This window comes from Micropterus dolomieu, linkage group LG12 (genome assembly GCF_021292245.1).
Source record: "Micropterus dolomieu isolate WLL.071019.BEF.003 ecotype Adirondacks linkage group LG12, ASM2129224v1, whole genome shotgun sequence".
Taxonomy (NCBI): Eukaryota; Metazoa; Chordata; class Actinopteri; order Centrarchiformes; family Centrarchidae; genus Micropterus; species Micropterus dolomieu.
Genome location: NC_060161.1, coordinates 9,140,675 through 9,153,358, shown reverse-complemented (window position 1 = coordinate 9,153,358; position 12,684 = coordinate 9,140,675). Strand labels below are relative to the sequence as shown.

The following is a 12,684-nucleotide window of genomic DNA, read 5'->3' as shown; positions in this document are numbered from 1 at the left end:
TTCACAGCAGTACGTTCTTCCACACTTGCCGTTGTTGCAGGGAAGACATTTGCATACAGAATTCAGAGCTTAAATTGCATGAATGTGATTCATGTGCTCTGATGTGTGAATAGAATGTGAACAGACTAGAATAGACCTCCGAGCAAGCAGAGTGGTGAATGCATAACTTGTTGTGCAGCTTTGGGTGTGTTGGGCATAGAAAGAATTCGCCACAAGGCTTTTTATTTGAATCGGATACAGTAAGTGCTATTGTTTGTATTAATAGCATATTGCAGTAAGAAAAATGTAACAGGAGCAGTTCAGATAACAAGTCGGCTTCATACTAAAATATACTTACACTACAAACAGAGGGAATTAGAAATAAAGGCCCTCTGCAGTTGAGGTAATTAAAGGCCCCAGTCACTATTTGAGAATCTACATATGATAGGTCTGTGGAAATGGCAAACATTTGATCTTTCTGGGCAGATGAAGACATCTGTCGGAGCCTAGGAATTTTTTGAAGATACAATTCCCCTGCTGGATAAAAGAGGTTAAAAACTGGTTCATCTTCTCCCAATAAACCTGTGGTACTATATGAGAAGGTAAACTGGTTAAAAAAGAACTAATCCCATAAGAACGCTGTGTGACCGCATGATGGAGTAATGTAGTTATTGTACGAGGTCACCGATGATTCTAGTCTGTCATAAAATGCACAGACCAACAGCTGTTTTCAATGCCGTAAATAGTTAAACTACTTGACATCAGATAAATCCATTTCTTCTTTATTTCCGTCATGGCTCTGCAATGTTCTGACGTTTGTCCCGGTCGGATCTAGCTACATTTGTTATGTTTTCATCTGCTGACTCATATACAAGTGGAATTCATCAGGTTGAAAGAAGGCATTAGATGCGATTACGTATTTATGTTTTTTAGTTGAGATGATTTGCTGAATCAGATATGGAGCGATTGTACGAGACAAAAATTCACAAAAGCAGTGAGAGTTTAAATCGGAAAACTAAAAAGTTCTTGCATGAGGGCCCAGATCACACACATGCTGATAGCTTCACGACACTTATCATGCATGAAGTCCAACGAACTGGAAAAAATAAGACTAATCTGATTAAAAGAGAGTTTACTTGTTGTTTACATGAATCAGTAACTGAACACCAAATTCAAATCTTGTTTTTTCTTACCTCCGTTGGTTGAAGTTTTAACTTAATAATTTTAACTTTTAAACTTTTGGGTAGGGTAGAGATGCAACAGACTTAAAACTTTCAACCACAGGAGGTCAGTGAAACAATGCTTTTCAGCTTGGCGTTAACTGTAGAATCATTTTATTTAATGACACAAACCTTTCTACAAGAGACTCTAATATTAAATGTAACAGTTGGTACCAACTCTTTTTAGAACACTTGTTTGGTGTTTGTAACTTGTTATGATCTCATAGCTTACCCTGTGATTCACCTCAGTGTCACTGTGTAGAATGTGCAAAGATGTAGGAGAAATTCAAAGTTGAGCTGCGAGCCAATCGTTGTGGCTGTTGCCTACCTGGTATGTGGAAATGCCGAGGAGCAGCCATGTATGTAGAAGTAGAGGAGGGGGATTTGCCGTCAGAATAGGTGGATAAGCTGGGGGTACTCCGACCACTTTCACTACCTCCAGTTGGGGATGGAGTTGGGTGGGCATTGGATAAGAAAGGCAAAAGGGAAAGGGTTTGGGAGAAAACAAAGGGCATCGGGGGGCAAAAAAGCAGCGTTATGGTAAGCATATTGATAAAGCTCAAATATGAAGCAGTGATTATTATAGTGGTGCAGGTGACTTGATAACCCAGCCATTTATTTTACTGAACAAATGGTTTGACCAAATTCACAGATTTTTTAGTTTCTGAAGAATGCTGCCATTCTGCTGACCGGTTGAGTGATGAGACGCAAAAATCATTCTGCAGACATTTGAAGGCTACCACTTTAGCACAGTTAGTGTTGTCCCTTAGCCCAAGTCTCCTTTTTCCCAGTATCACCCGGCAGATCTTCCTGTAGATCCCCAAGCACTAAGGTGAGCTCAGTGATGTAAGAGTATCCATGGTCTCCTGCCAACTTGTCACATCTGGAACACCTTGTAAGGAAGGTATGCTAGCTGCCTGAACCAGCTCACGTGGCCAAGCAGCAGCACTTTAAAATCTAAGTACTGTCACATAGCTTGAGACCCCTCTTCCTCACTAATTTCCTTGACAATTTTATCCCCAGTTTTATTGCAGTATAGAGTTTTGCGCAAAGCTTATGGCTGTAGGTGAGACTTTGGATGAAGACTGGCCAATAGTAATTGTAAATCAATAGCTTTGCTTCATAGAAAAACTCTTATTCACAACAACAGTCTGAATTACTTCTAACTTCTTCTTCTAACTTGCAGTCAATGTCATAATCACTTATGAATGAGAACCCATGATAAACCTTCACTCCTTTACTTGGGGCAACGACTACCCTTCACCTGGACTGAGCAATCCACCTTGGACCACATGTTTCTGCTACGGTTGTTCCACCAGCAAAAAGCTACCAAAGGATATTCAAAGTTTGAAGGCGCTGAAGTGACTCATTCAGAACTTGCATTTCTCGAAACCTAGCCCATTTTCACACCTATGGCAGACTATAGGACTGCTGGGTCTGGAAATCCCCAGAAATGTTTGGAAACAGCTGTTGAAGAGGAGCTGGAAAGGTATTGTTTGAATTGTAAAACAGCTCTCAGCTCTCAGTTCTCACTCCCCGACTCGTCACATATGGACGGCGTCGTCGTCAGTTTGTAACGCACTATAGCGTCATAGTTCAACGCAGTGGGGGAAGCCCTGGAGGGTCGGTTTTTGACGGTAAAGGTAGGTATATGATATTTAACAGAAACGACTGAGTTAGGAGGTGGTTGGGGGGGGGTGGAGGGCCAGAACCCTGACTTTGAACCAGAAGACTGGTGTTCGTGTCCCGTGTGAGACAAAAAGTCAATATTAAACATTTTTATTTAAGTTAGCCAAGTTACGTAAAGTGCGTAAGCTATGCAAGTGACGTAAGTTAACTTACGCGTAAACTGACCTACGTAGTTATTTAAACCCAAACCATGATCTTTTCCTAACCTAACCAAGAAAATTTTGCCTAAACCCGACCGAATTGCAACGTTTCACAACTTTAATAACTTTTCAAAATGGCAATGTTTTATTTTGTAGAGTCACCGTACGTTGCATTTTTGTTGTTGCTAAGCGTCCCTAGCTTGAGCGCAAAAGGGCCTTGCCCAAGCGTGAATATGTGACGAGTCGAGAGTGAGACTGTGTAGTTTCAACACTTAGGGGACGGATGAACCCGGAGACTTTGTTCTCACCACTTAACAGTTTACACTATAAATTCCCAACATATGGGCTTTAAGTGTGTTTTGTTGTGTGAGAGCGCGGCATTCATACATACATTCATTTTTGCTGACAGCATGCACGTGTGTGGTGTGTCTCTATGATCACAACCATGGTCCACCCTTATTGTGTTACGTCACAGGCAGGCTGGGTGATGGAGTCACTGACACCCTTAAGGGCAAAAGTAATACATAGCAATAACACTCTACATCCAGAGCTTTGAGGGAGAAACACAGAGAGAGATTGAGAGCGTGCTCGAGAGAGAGTGTTGGCTGATTGAACACACACTCTTCTCCCCTCAGACAGAGAGGAACCAGCAGAGATCTGGATGCAAGTGGATGAGATCACTGACACACACACACACACACACACACACACACACACACACACACACACACACACACACACACACACAGACATACAGCAGTGCTGTTAGTGCTGGCCTGAGTGATCTCCTACACATTCACACAATCACACACACATGCCCATAAAGACACAAGTACACACCAGAGTACTGTTAGTGCAGATCTAGATGAAGGGCAAATCCTCCATACAAACATCTGGAGCTAAGGTAGGAGGTGCTGGAGGCTTGAGGAGTTTAGGGAGTAGATGCGTTATAACTCATGTGAACGGATTACACATTCGACACAAGGTGGTTAATCAAAAAACAATAACAAGATATAAATGATGGTTTTGAGGTCATTAATAAGGAATCAGGGACAAGGCATGCATTATTCAGCTTTGAAAGGTCTTTTCATCAACTCTCCCTCAATTTCCATTAGACAACGGCCAGTGTTGCTATAGTCTTACTACCACAGTAACATCTATGAGGAAACCTGATAGCTCATTAAAGCATGAGCCTGTTGCACGAAAACAAATAGCCCTCTTTCACGGCGTGTTAAGAACAACTAGGGCCTGAACATGGCCAGCGGTGCAGTGTGTTAGAAGCCACTGCGACTGGCAACAAGACCCTAAATTACAGCTCGGCCCGCTCGGGTTATTTCATTCCTCGGTCCCCCCTCCTCTCCTTCATCGTCCACATCAGAGAACTCCTCTCTCTGCCTCTCTACCCTGTCATGGAAAAAGCACCCAAACCCCTGGACCGCATGTTCGTGATTTTCTGGGCAAATGTTTTGAGTGGAAGCCCACACTGCTTCCTTCCCGACCTCCTCCTTTTAATCAGCCATGATCCAAACAAGGATATGTTGGAAAAATGTTTTCTTACCTAACGTCCTTTTTGAGGCAAAGGTCCTTTATACGTGAAACTCAAACTATATGGCAACTTCTTGGTGCTGTAGGAACTCAGTAGGGACTTTTTATTAAATTTGAACTTCGAACACTGTAAAAAAAAAAAAAAGATTTGCAATAATCTGTTTAAATCTAAAGGTTACAGTGCATGAGTGCAACAGGTCTTGCCTTGTGCAAACTTGTTTAGCAGGGGCATTTGAAACGAAGCTATCTTAAAAATAACGCAAAATGGAGAAAACTAGTGAGCAGTGCAGAACGGATAATCGCGAGATTGAATTGACAAGTAATATGTGGGAAAATTTTAAATAGGACGCCACAGATGGGAAAATTGTGTTTGACGGTAAGGCTGTTTGCTGACTTTGTAAAATACTATAGTCTATAGTGAACGTTAGCTTGTCACTTTAGTGAGGCAGCGATCACTTAAAGCAACCTCTATCACTGTCTAATCAGCCACCTGTTTACTGGTTACCACTTACTATATATTCATCATTCTCTATTTCAGAGCTGTTCATACTGTTATATTGTTATATTTTTATATTGTATATACTGTATAACAAATCCACCTCCCTCAAGTACATAACATCTGCACATAATACACTGTGTACATGTATACATGTATGTGTACCTGTATATCACATCCACCTCAGACATGTACATAATAATAATGACAATAATAATTTACTCCTGCTCACCGCACTATTTGTCAATATGTCTATATTGTTTTTGTTTATAGTGTGTATATATGTGTTCTCTATACTGTAGCCAGGGTTCGATTTTATTATTGTATTATTGTATTATTACAAATAATACTGATTCTGATTCAGCAGCTTGAGGTTTTTTTTCTATTGGTTTCATAATCTAGAATAACATTGTATTCACCAAAGTAATTGACGAGATTAGCTTTAATTAAATTTATTTGGAGGTAAAATTGAAAGTAAGTGCATCCAGGGTCCACCCCCAAGATAATGGATGGCCTAGGCCTAAGGTCTCTTACCTCTTCTGTTAAATTTCCATACAAAATCCAGGCGTCACTATGGACCGAGCTCTGACTCTGGATCAACATGTCAAGTGTCTGTTTTGTTCCTGTTTTCATTCAATCCTATTCAACAGCTCACACTTTTATCTAGCCTTGTCTTGATTATTGTAACTCCCTCTTCACTTGCCTCAGAGCAAAACATCCCTGGATCGTCTACAAGTGGTCCAAAATGCTGCTACTAAGCCTTCGACCAAGTCCTCCTAAAGGTCCCATGTGACACCAATCTGTATCGGTCGTCCCTGGGTCCCCATCAAATTCAGAATCCAATTCAAGGTCCTTGAGGTGATCACTTACAGAGCTCTGCAGGATCAGACAGTTGTCTACATTAGAGATCTATTGCAGCCCTATATCACCAGCAGGTCTCTAAAGTCCTCTGATCAGAGTCCACTGGTTGTTCATCAACCAAAACTTAAAACTAAAGGGGCACTGTGCTTTTAAGATAACGTGCAAATGACTAGCATACCACATACATATATACAGTTGCAGTAATGGTGGGGCCAAGTCTCCATTGAAACATGCTGACTAATCCCTATATCTTATCTCTTTGGTTTGCAGCTGCAGTGGTGTTTGTCAGTGCCTTGGTCAAGGGAGTTGTTTCCAATGAATGGCATGCATTTGCTGATAATGTACTTACTTTTGCTTCTGTCAAAACAACAGACTTCACTAATGATTCCCTGCCAGTAAACCTCAATTAGTCTTTTTAATAGTCAAAGGACAAAGCCTGCAGTCTCTCCCTGATTCACATGAAGGACAAAAGCGGGTTAACACCAAAGGAATAACGTCTGACACATGACAATGAACAAGGGATCATTCAGACAAAAACAATATAGAGTACATTAAAGGTCAAAGGCAGGCAAAAAAAATAGGTCAACAACCGGAACAGACAAGCACAAAAATTAAATCACCCATAACCTTCCTCTAAAAGAGAAACCCCAATTGTATCAGGGTTACACTCAGGTCTACATCAACCATGCACAACAACAACCACGTCCACAGACACAAGTGAACAGGGCAAGCAGAATGAGAAAACCGAGTGGTCCTACGAATGTACCTTGATGCACGCCATGAAACTCGACAACACCACGATACCAGACAACAACATCACAAAACCTGCTAACCATTCCACTAGGGGAGGCAGACACAGAGAAGAGAAAGACTACTTGTGGGGTTTTTTTACCGTTAGGAGGAGGTAAACTGAGATGCAGGGATGTCCTAGGTTTAGGGTCAGGTAGGGGGTCCTGTGTGAACCCTGAGGGGTGAGGGAAATCAGGGGATGGGGAGAAGATGAAGCAAAGGGAGGTGGTTGGATAAGCCTTTCTGCAGGGGACTGTGACAGTACCGGTTTGTGATGTTGATTTCAGTGACGTGCGTTATCATGAATATAATTAGCAGTTTCATGGCTTTGGTTCAAGAATAAACTAAATTAAATCTGCATGAGTGATCAAACTGTGGTTTCAGACTCAATGCAATGCACACCAGGACATTTTATTACCCCATTATGACTCATGGAGCTATGGAATATCGAGAGACCCAAAAACCCGGAGTGAGTTTGAGTGAGTATGCAACACATGGTTAATTTGGTGCATAACCACAGCCCATGCCAAGTGAAGTCAACTGTGGTCGTATCACAGCACACCACTCTTCAGGACCTTCCGCCAAATACAGAGTGGACCGGCACATTGCTGCTGTGAGGAAATCTGTCTAGCAACAGGTTTTCAAGAGTTTCATGTTTTTGATCATAAATCCAAGGGGTGCATGCTTCTGTTCTGCTAGGAGAACACCCCCGCTTTGTGTCCCCTTTCAAATATTTGTTTTAAGAAATTCTTCAAAAGACAGTTTTTGTTTCTGTCTAAGGTTTGTCAGCAGCAATGACTCCAGAAAGCCGTCCATTGTCTGTATTAGACCAGCCCTCGGTCTCGGCTTAGCGTGCTTTGATACCTCTGAAGTAAGGGACGTAGTTATGCTGCTGCAGCATGGCAAGGGTGGTGGGGTTTAGGTGAAAAGACAAGCCTGCACTGCCACCTGCTGGTGAGGGTGAGTACTTGCCACTAACACCACCACCGCTCCCTTCAGCCCCACCAGAATCGTACACAGGGAGGGAAGATGAGTCCCTGGCCCAGGTGGAGGGGTACTTAATGGCACCCATGAGGGTTGGAGGCAAAAGGAGAGAACTGGAGTCACGGCCTTGGCTGCTGTGTTTACTGCCAAGGTATACCTCTGGCCCTGAATGTCCAATCAGATTACAGGAAACATGTTGAGTCAATGGATAACATTGTGAAGGTATGTGGCTTTATATATATCTTTTTACGGTTTTGCATGGAAAACTAGGGAATAGTACATATCCAGGGGAATACATCTGTGGTCCTATCTATGCATATTTAGGAGAGCTCCAGAGGTTTCCAGGACATGGTGTCCAAACAGACATTTTGTGGGAGAAGTTAAAAACTGAATCATTTTTTGTGCTATCCCTACAGAAGTCAATGTATAAATAGCTTTATGTCTTTTGTCAGAAAATTTTGTGATGATTTGGTGTTATCCCAACCAATAATTTCTGCAAAGATCAATTGCAGATTGCTCTTACAGCGCCTAAAATAGTACAGATTCATTTATTTACCAAAACTCAGCATGACATCATGGATAAAAACAAGCTGCATTCATCACTGTTTGCACTATAATATTTGACAGATATGTTCTTATTGTATCCATGTTTTTGGAAGGAAAGATTGGTGCTGTCAGGGGGAAAGTTTATCAGGAAGTATAGGAGACATTTACTTAGCTTGACAGCCATGCAGTATTCAGATCGTCCAATGGGTTCTGACAGTATAATTTCAAGGTTGCAGAATTTAATCAGACCGTAGAGGAGCATGTAATTTAATTTCTGGTTTTGGATATGGTCACCAGCAGGAAATCGTCTAAAAATACAGGAAGTGATGAATCATTTGCAATGTTTGTAACAGATGTTTTCACCTAAATACATACGGAAACATTTTAACCCCACCATCCTGTTCCCTGTCATTCACTAAGTTAAATAAATACAAACAGGACAAAGTATGCGTGTACTCTTAAATATTCATAATGTGATTGTTCAAAAATTCAAAAAAAAATTCAAACTTGGAGGTTTTCACATTACAGCAGCAACATATGGATAATGGGCTGTGTGTCATTTGTGTGTGTGTGAGGCTGATACCTGGTCGGCTGTAATTCTGGGGGGAACGGGACGGGGTGTAACGTCCGTAACCCCCCAGGGAGCTGTTGGAGCTGGGGCTGGAGGGTCTCCGCTGACGGGGTGACTTCTGCCCGTCGCCCTGGACGCGCAAACGCATAAAGTAAACAAAAAAAAAAGTCAACGCATTCTACTGAGAAACAAACATTACCTCGCTCCTCACAGTATCGGTCAGGACTGTGGGTGTAACTTAATCTCTGATATATTCTTAAGGAGGCGAAGCAAGCATGTCGCACAAGGAACACAAAAGATCTAGGAAAATACACAGCAAAAGTCAAGATAACAAGCTGATTAAACCCTAAACATGGATCAACAAATTAAAAAAATGTAGTTTTAGAAGTCATGGTCAAGCAAAAATGAAGGCACAAAAATGTGAATGATGATCACAATCAGACTATAATAAGGACAAACTGATTTCAATTTGAATATTTTCTCACACAGCCAACTTACATCTAGTGGTAGCCACACTGATAGTTTAGTTTCTTTTTTTAGATATCTGTCTCTGATATTTTTGGCATCTGTCTTCAATACAATGGAGGTGAATGGAATTTCCTTTGTGATGCTCACAGCAATCAAACAAAAATATTTAAATAAAAATATGTATTTTTTCAAATTTTGGCAAAACTTAACAGCCCTATAACCTGTGTACCTGATCAGGGCTACACTATGGGAAAATGACTGTAATGTGTATTCAGTTTCACATACTGTTTTGATTGAATCAGAGCATTAACTGATCTGAGATTTGGAAATGTGGCTAGCCTGATAATCTGACGCAGAAGCTGTGGTAGTGGTTGCTAGGAGCATTACAGTACATTTCATTTATTTAGTTGGCGCTTTTATCCTCTTACAATAGCTGCATTCAACCATGTGGATCCAACCCCAAAATGACAAGAATCGTGCAAGGACATCAGCTTCACTAAACATGCTGAACTGCTGCAAGTGCTACATTTAAAGACAGCTGCTAGCTTAAAGTGTTTTGTGACATTTAGAAATATGCCAATTTAAGTTGCAACCTGCACACAGCTGCGTTCATCTCATCCACGTTTGTTATTTTTGGGGCCACTTTTCCGTAGCTGTTTTCTAGCTAGCTACACCGCAGAAAAAAAGCTTAGGTAGCTATGAAAATAATGACATCCTCATTCTTAATAAACTGCTACAAAGCTCTGATTGGTCAATTTCTTCTCCAACCTGCAGAGGCAATGTTCTACCAGACCTATTTGAATCACTAAACAAATCTGAGACATGGGCGATGATTAAGAGGTCTGAAACCAGCAACTCCTTTGTGCCCTCACTCACACACACACACACACACACACACACACACACAGGAAAGCAGTGATGAAGGGTGTGTGAGATTTAGTGCATTATATTACCTCAGTAGGAGTAGGAGAAAGCAGCTGGGGGGACTGCAAATGAAGAGGGGGAGAAAGCCAGTGATTAGGACGAACTCATATGTGAGGCTATATGAGTTAACCGTCCAACCATGAGAGCGATCATTCAATGTCAGTGAGTCATGGCGTCCACTGTGAGGACATTCCTGATCGATGGATGAGCTGAATAAAGTGGGTCCAAAGTATTATGTTCGGTTTACATGGCCAGACTATGAGACTGTGACCGCACGCCAAAGGAATGGTGAGTGTGTGAGACAGAAGCAAGCAAGACCGTTACAGACGATGGAGGGATAGCGCAAGGTGAAAAATGAAAACAAACACAGGCGAAGGAGATGCTACAGAAGGAAGTTTGCTCCATTAAAATCAGGGTTTCATGTGTGTGAGATAGAAGAGGTCTATTCAAATCAAATCGCTTGGAAAAAACAGGCTTTTAATCACTCTTGTTTTCACTGCATCTTCAAATTAAATATATACAAACATTTAAATTAGCTAATACGAACCAATGCAGTGGCCACATAATGGCTTATTAGCCTTGTACAGATAGGTAGCCTACAACTTTCTAAAACCAAGTTCAGACTCCATACTTCAGTTAAAGCATTCAGAAGTACAAAAGTATTTTCAGCAAAATGTACTTAAAGCATCAAACGTAAAAGTACTCATTATACAGGCACATTAGCCACTGTGTTCTTTTGTCAAAATGCATCATCTACACAATATAAAATGAAAATTTTTTGTTGGAGCTAGTGGTGGGGGAGCTAATTTAATACTAATACTGTTACTGCTTTTAGATCCTATCTGGTCATTTAAATTACTGTAAACACACCACCATATTTTAGATGCTCGTTATAGGTATAAATAACTTGTAACTTTAGCCTCCAAATAAACATAGTGGAGTAAAAAGTGAAACGTAGAGGCGTAGAAGTATTAAGTAGCATACATTTGAAATACTTTTAGTACAAGTATAGCACTTAAGTAAAGAACTTGAGTAAATGTCCCTGGTTCATTTCCACCCCTGGATCAGAGAGATGTTAAGTTAGGAAGAAGAAGTGAAAGGTCTACCTCTCCGTAGTGCCTCTCCTCAGACGGGTAGCTGACGTACGGAGAGTAGGACAGCATGTCAGGCCTGTCTATGTTATAGATGGCCTTGGTCTTTGGAAGGGCTGCCAGGTCCTTGTAGTCCAGCGTCTCCTCTCCTAGTTTGGCCTGGCAGTACAGAGAAGACACCATTACGTACTAGTATTTCACGTTCTCCTGAGCTTGAACAGGTAGAAAACAGTTCCTACAGATGATTTGTATAAACTTTGAGAAGGCTATGGGAAAAAGCTGAACTATGTGCCGCGGCTGCCCCCTGGTGGTCGGTAGAGGAGGCGCAATCTTACATAGATGACTCTGCTGGGAGAGCCCGAGGCGCTGGATGCTGGGACCGAAGTGATGCTCTCCGATGAAGTCCGGGTCAACTGAAACACACACACACACACACGCACACACACACGCACGCACACATGCACGCACACATGCACTTGTGTTTAAATATATTAGACGCACACAGGTGGTGAAAGAGATGTTACATATATTTTCATTGTTCTTCCATTTAAGCTCATGCTTTGTGTGAGATATTAGGTTCTGCTTTTTTCTCTCCTTTAAGCAACCACATTAAACTCCCTTCAGACAGAATCCCTCGACTAGGCTATCCACAGCCTGACTCCTGCCCCGTGTGATTTTAAACTACACCCTAAATATAAACTATTGACCTGTTTTATTAAATGTCATTACATTGTTGTTCCATTTTGTTTACCACACGTGTTACTATGTTCATAAAGCGCATACTTATCACACAGTGGTGCTATTAGCCAGACGTGGGCAATTAGCACCAATCACAATCCTTGTTAGAGCACACAAGCTGAAGACAGAGAATGGACAAATGAGATATTTGTATAAACACTAATTATAACCAGTTATTACAGTTAAATCTTATTGTCTTGCCTGATTATCAGTTATGTTCTCGGTCTGTCAGGTTGTGTGAGCGTTACTCTCTGCAGATACAGATGCAGGTACTTTGTTATCCATTATTTTACCATTAATGTAAACCAGTCTACTATGCCGGCTCATTAAAGCATCCCTGTACATGCACCAACTGATAATCAGCATGTTACAGCATCATCAGTCACTGACCAATCAAATCTGCCAGCTCTGCATCCCATAATTACATAGAAATCCTAAGAATTTGGACAGTAGCGCTGTGTGTCTTTGCAGTAGGTGGCCTGTGTGTGCAGTTGCTGCTCAACATGAAGCAAATAAGACTTTAACAGTAAAGATTAACCCATGCAGCAGATGGTTGAGGGTGGAGGGTTGAGTGGGGGTTTGTTTTGTTTTTTTTTGGGGGGGGGGGGGGGGGGGGGGGGGGTGGGGGGGGGGGGGGGGGGGG

General features: G+C 41.6%; 1 protein-coding gene across 14 annotated transcripts in view; it reads right to left on the bottom strand.

The window, feature by feature from the left end:
- ablim2 (actin binding LIM protein family, member 2) overlaps window positions 1–12,684 on the bottom strand; it is a 101,157-nt gene that overhangs the window by 16,479 nt on the left and 71,994 nt on the right. For 5 of the 14 annotated variants that reach the window (XM_046065949.1, XM_046065950.1, XM_046065951.1 and 2 more), the window contains 6 exons: window positions 11,639–11,716; window positions 11,319–11,462; window positions 10,242–10,274; window positions 8,833–8,950; window positions 7,725–7,868; window positions 1,528–1,635 (listed from right to left, as the gene is read on the bottom strand). In XM_046065949.1, coding sequence (XP_045921905.1) covers window positions 1,528–1,635; window positions 7,725–7,868; window positions 8,833–8,950; window positions 10,242–10,274; window positions 11,319–11,462; window positions 11,639–11,716 — 625 coding nt within the window. Of the gene's footprint in view, window positions 1–1,527; window positions 1,636–7,583; window positions 7,869–8,832; window positions 8,951–10,241; window positions 10,275–11,318; window positions 11,463–11,638; window positions 11,717–12,684 lie in introns of all 14 variants that reach the window. The other 9 variants (XM_046065948.1, XM_046065947.1, XM_046065952.1 and 6 more) reach the window with 6 other exon arrangements.